This window comes from Silurus meridionalis, chromosome 12 (genome assembly GCF_014805685.1).
Source record: "Silurus meridionalis isolate SWU-2019-XX chromosome 12, ASM1480568v1, whole genome shotgun sequence".
NCBI classification, from domain to species: Eukaryota; Metazoa; Chordata; class Actinopteri; order Siluriformes; family Siluridae; genus Silurus; species Silurus meridionalis.
Window position 1 is genome coordinate 3,818,099 of NC_060895.1, and position 6,000 is coordinate 3,824,098.

The 6,000-nt window shown below is 43.8% G+C and overlaps 1 protein-coding gene across 8 annotated transcripts in view; it reads left to right on the forward strand.

Annotated features, from left to right (window-relative positions):
- Nucleotides 1–6,000, forward strand: part of mecom (MDS1 and EVI1 complex locus) — a 146,999-nt gene that overhangs the window by 125,948 nt on the left and 15,051 nt on the right. For 2 of the 8 annotated variants that reach the window (XM_046862716.1, XM_046862723.1), the window contains 4 exons: nucleotides 495–630; nucleotides 1,672–1,852; nucleotides 4,184–5,588; nucleotides 5,715–5,805. In XM_046862716.1, coding sequence (XP_046718672.1) covers nucleotides 495–630; nucleotides 1,672–1,852; nucleotides 4,184–5,588; nucleotides 5,715–5,805 — 1,813 coding nt within the window. The remainder of the gene's footprint in view (nucleotides 1–494; nucleotides 631–1,671; nucleotides 1,853–4,183; nucleotides 5,589–5,714; nucleotides 5,806–6,000) is intronic. The other 6 variants (XM_046862717.1, XM_046862719.1, XM_046862718.1 and 3 more) reach the window with 6 other exon arrangements.

Here is a 6,000-nt window from a genome sequence, read left to right on the forward strand (position 1 = left end):
CTGTTCCAGCATCACAATGCCCCATGTCAGCTTCATGAAGATCTGCTTTACAGAGCAGATCCAAGCCCGAACTCTATTGAACACCTTTGGGAAGAATTAGAGTACTTAATCTTCACAAGCACAATCTTTGTGTGTGGAAACATCTACCTAGAAAAATAGAGGTTTTTATAAGAGCAATTGGGACTAAATGTTGAAGTCAGATGTTGTAAAAGCCAATATCTTGTGGTCAGGTGTCCATAAACTTTTTTCCATATAGTGTACAATCATTGAGACACTTACCCTTGCATTCAAGACACAAGTCACATGTTTGACAGGAAGCTGCATCATCTGAATTTTCTGTGGATCTCTCATCTTTTTCATCTTTTTTTTTTTGTTCTTCTTCTCATACTTCCTCTTCTGTCCTCTTTTTCTCTTCATTGTGTTATGCACTGAAGAAAGTACAACCATCTAATGCAAACAATGTTTTTTCTCAATATGTCTATCTCTCCATCCAGTCTCGAGGCGCACTCGGAAGAGCGGGAGTACAAATGCGACCAGTGCCCGAAGGCCTTCAATTGGAAGTCCAACCTGATTCGCCACCAGATGTCGCATGACAGTGGCAAGCACTACGAATGTGAAAATTGCTCCAAGGTAGAGTCCAGGCATCGGCAGAGGTTGCGGAGTGCGTTTAACTAGTTTAAAAATCAGAAACCGTTTATGTTAATTCCGTTCATGATTGATGCTCTAACAGCCATATTGCCTGGATGCCACTTGCTGAACTCAGGGGTTGAGGAAACCTGAATTCCTGAGTGGGAATTCAAATTAAAGTGGGGTTTACTTGTTTTTTCCCTACACAAAGGTTGGAAATTATGAGTTACAGCTATGTTTCCGTTGCCTTACTATACACATATTTATATACCACATACTTTTCTTTTAGTCCACTAAAATGGCTTTGCGAGCTTTTCAGCTTCCTGATATTCCAGCTTCCTGTTATTGATGCCAAGGGATTGTTCAACCCGTATTCAGCTAGCTAGCACAGAAAGGCCCCCACCTGCTACATTAAGCACTTAACTTACAATAAAGGCAGTTTTAAGAGGTTGTGGGGGTGAATACTTATGCACAAGCTCTATAAATCACAGCATTGTTGATTAGGTTTTTTTTTTTCCTCCATCCACTTCCTCATTGTTCTTTCTAACACAGACAACGCAAAGAAAAAAAGAAGAAAAAACTGAGAAAAAAATCGGAAACAAACATGAATCTCGTTGCTGGTGCTTTGTCGAAACGCTTCCTTTACCTTTAACCCTTCTCACACATGTATTTGTATGAGTGGGCTCTTTGTAGTGTGTATGTGTGTGTGTTTATGTCTGTGTGTGTTTATGAACTACTACATCATACCAGGTTGTACCCATGTCTATATATGTCTATGTTTCTGTATGTCCTTCCTGTCATTCATAGGCAAGAAATTCTCCATTACCTACTTACAGAGTGTGTATAGAGTGTGTATTGTGTGTGTGTGTGTGTGTGTTTTTTGTGTGTTAATCTCTCTGTCATTACATTGTATGCATTTCCTTGTATGAGAATGGCCATGTGATATTGTATGTGTGTGTGTGTGTGTGTGTGTGTGTGTGTGTGTGTGTGTGTGTGTGTGTATATGTATGTATGTGTGTGCTTGTGTGCGTCCCTCTCACCCAGCAGGTGTTTACAGACCCGAGTAACTTGCAGAGGCACATCCGCTCGCAGCACGTAGGTGCACGGGCGCACGCTTGCCCCGACTGCGGCAAAACCTTTGCCACGTCGTCCGGCCTCAAGCAGCACAAACACATCCATTCGTCCGTCAAGCCCTTCATGTGTAAGTCTCTCACCCCCTTCATATGTAAGTCTGACACACACACTCGTATACTCACACATATGCCATCAACACACACTCGTTCGATCACGATAACATGTTACAGTGATTTGAGAAGCCGGAATCTGATTGGATGCATATAACTTCATGATCCATGAATTTGGAGGACCTCAAGGACGTAGGATATGGAGTTTATCGCTGTGTTTTTCACAGAATTTGTCTTTGTATCAAATATTTTTCTCGTCGGCTAGCAAAGCAAGAAATTATTCAACTGAGATTCGGAACAATTCCTCGGTTGAGGTTCTCCTTTGGAAAAACGTCGCTTTTGACCATGCTTTCATTGCTTCCCGCACTTTGCCCCTGTGGCCCATCTATGAACTTTGATCTTTGCCTCTTGGCCCCTTTGCCCTGACCCTGTACGTGCTGACCTCGGTGCAGCCACCGAGATGTTGTCGTCTCCCTTGGCCACACAGTAACAAGGCAACACTGGCCATTCCAGACAAATAGCTACCACATGTAGTTCAACCATTTACAGCAATCAGCATTAAAACAAGCGGCTCTAACAACAGCTAATGACCACAAAAACACATACACACACACACAAACACAGACACTGCATCCCAGCCAACAGTGGTATCTGTGGGGGGCTTTGTTTGCTCATATCCACTTCAATTGCATGTGAACTGTACATGAACTACTTGCAGTGCAGTTGTAAGTAGTATGTGTAAATGTGCAAAAATATGCGTGTGTGTGTGTGTGTGTGTGTGTGTTTGTGTATGCGTGCATATGGTGACGGCCAGATTGGGCTAAATCTTGATATCAGAATATTGCAGAGATGCTATTATGTGAAGTCCAGATCTGATTGGAAAACAGTGCCGTGCTTGAGCAGGGTGGTCCACACACACACACACACACACACACACACACACACACACACACACACACACTGTATGCCATATAAGATAGTCATGCCCACATATTTAGGCAAACTCCAAAGGACCCAGGCACACACATTTTTGTGTTACACACACTTTCCCCTTGTGAGAATCTTCCATTGCAGCAATTTAATATGCTTACACCTATTACACTTAAATTGAACCCTAACCTCCTCAACCTCAGCAACCGGAAGGAAACATTTAGGCAGTTTTACTTGTAAGGACCAGATTCTCATGAGGTATAACACACAACGTCAAAACTTTGAGGTATTTGTATGCTTGTGGGAACAGTTGGTCCTCACAAAGATTATAAGCACACACACTATTTTTCACACCAATTTACACACTAAACATACATACCTCCGGTCTTAGCACAAATTTTTACCAGTGGATGTTCACCAGCTTGGAATGTGTGTATAATATTTAGTCCAACTGACAAAACACACAGAGTTCTCCCTTGTCGACTTAACACCAGCTTACCCTATGTCTATGTGTGTGTGTATGAGTTACACATGAGCAGGAAGAAAGACCTGATCACACATACAAGATCCCACACACACTTATACACACATAGAGTATCATCCTCTGCCTTTGCACTAATATTTACACTTACGCTTTTGATCCAGGTCTTGAAGAGGCCTTTTAGCTATAAACACAGTCAAGTGCAGAAGTTAACTTCACACCTAATACCAAACACACACACACACACACACACACACACACACACACACACTCTCTCTCTCACACACACACACACACACACACACACACACACACACACACACACTGATTTACCTTCTTCCTCCCTGTAATACATAGGGACATGTAATTATGAGTGATGGTGATGGTTTAACGGCTTAGTTTCTCATGTGAGGTGTTGGGTGTTGAGCTATAAATAAAAGTTTATTGAATTAAACTTGACTTATTGTGTGTAAGTTGAAGTGCTGGATATATACAATACTCAGCGTGATAAGACGTGTTTCGTGATGAGGACAGTTATTTGACAAGGAGTGTATTGCCGGGAAAAGGGCGATTTTATAAGAAACTTTGATCGATTTGCTTCCATCATGAGGAACCTTTTGAAGGCTTTTAGATATGTTTGCGTGTGTGAGAGGCAGGTCAGTGAGGCTAATCCATGGGAACAGACCTGCAGGATAGGATTCATTCAACTCAGTTTCCTTCTCACGACTAAAATAGAGCCATTGTGCTGTCTCTTAGCCTCAGCCTGTGTCCCTTTGCCACCATATGTCATTGTCTCACAATATCACTTTGCTCTGGGTGTGTGAACAAGACAATATTCTTATCTACTCCTATCTTTTCTTCCATCTTATTTAGTAAGCATAAGTATTGTAGATGTGTGTATGGCATTACATAATCACATGTCCCCCTGCCGTACTTACACTGTGTGTTTGATTGTGTGCAGGCGAGGTGTGCCACAAGTCCTACACCCAGTTCTCAAACCTGTGCAGGCACAAACGCATGCATGCCGACTGTCGGACTCAGATCAAATGCAAAGACTGTGGCCAGATGTTTAGCACCACTTCTTCCCTTAACAAACACCGCCGTTTCTGCGAAGGCAAAAACCATTTTGCCGCTGCCGCAGGAGGGCTCTTTGGCCCTGGCATGGCTCTTCCTGGCACTCCTGGAATGGACAAGTCCACTCTGGGAATTGGGTCAGGCTCTGCTGGTTTAGCAGATTATTTTGGGCCAAATAGGCACCACGGAGGACTAACATTTCCAGCAGCATCTGCAGCATTCCCTTTCAGTTTTCCAGGACTCTTCCCATCTGGATTGTACCACCGGCCAACCCTCATACCTGCAACAACTCCCATAAAATGCCCCCCAGCCTTGGATTTCCAGAAGAGTCCACCGGTATCTTCACCTGTGCCTGGGCTGCAAGAGTCTCAGGACTTCCTGATGAGCCTCCGAAAGCACTCGATCAATGGGGAAGGAACAGAAAATGGGTCAGAGCATCTAATAGAAGGCTCCGCCACCAAGGCAAGACATGGCATCAAGACAAGTGACAATTCAGAGAGTAGTGACCTAGATGATGTAAGCACACCAAGCGGAAGTGAGCTAGAGAGTACTTCTGGGTCGGAACTGGACAGCGACGTGGAAAGTGACCGGGATCGTGAAAATAGGAAAGAACTAAAGAGGAGATCCAGTAGTCCTACCATGGGTCAAAGCCCCACCCGTGGCAGTTCCAGCAATGGCAGTTCTGTCAACATAAATGGGACTGACGTGCCTCCACAAGGACTTTTTTCTCCTACTTCAGATGAGCGCAATGCTGTTTCTGGAGCCGTCAATGATTCCATCAAGGCCATTGCATCCATTGCAGAGAAATACTTTGGCTCCACAGGACTGGCAGGGCTACACAATAAAAAAGGGGACCCACTGGGTTACCCTGCCATGTTTCCCCTCCCTTTCTTCCCTGCCTTTTCTCCCCCAGTCTATCCATTCCATGAGAGGGAGCATCTTCGACCTCGAGGCCACAAAGGCGAGTCAGAAAGCCCATTGCAAGAGAACAAAAAGCCACAAGGCAGTACTGCTGAATCTCCCTTTGACCTCACAACGAAGCGCAAAGAAGAGTGCCTAACACAGTCCTTTGCCAAATCAAAGCTAGATGTGCCACATATACTCTCGGCTAATCAAGACCAACCACTAGACCTGAGTTTGGGTGGACGGGGCAGAAGCACACGCTTTAGATCAGGGGAGTCACGGAAGAACCACATAATTGTAGAAGACAGAAATGAGACAGAGCCTCCAAAAGCAGACTCCACCATTCAGCACGCAAGACCCACCCCATTCTTTATGGACCCAATCTACAGGTACTGTCAATCACAAACCCCTTTAATTACCACTATATAGCTACTACCATAGCTAAAATTATTAAAATGAAAATACACAATGATGCATACTGTATGTAAAAGAGTTAATAAAATTTGAACTTTTAGCAGGGTTGAAAAGAGAAAAGCGACTGATCCCTTCGAGGCGCTGAAGGAAAAGTATATGCGCCCCGCACCAGGCTTCCTCTTTCACCCACAGGTAAGCTTCCTGAAATGTTCTTCAAGTTGTCTCTAGATGTCGGGTTTACATTGCCTTCCCACTATAATCTTTGATTCTAGCCTTTCTTCTATTTGAACCAAGATTTCAAAATTGAGGCTACAGTTGTAGTACTTTCTTTGTTCTCTGTATGCTAAATCTTTCAAGTTGCAAATGGTAGACTCCAGATTTGCTAGT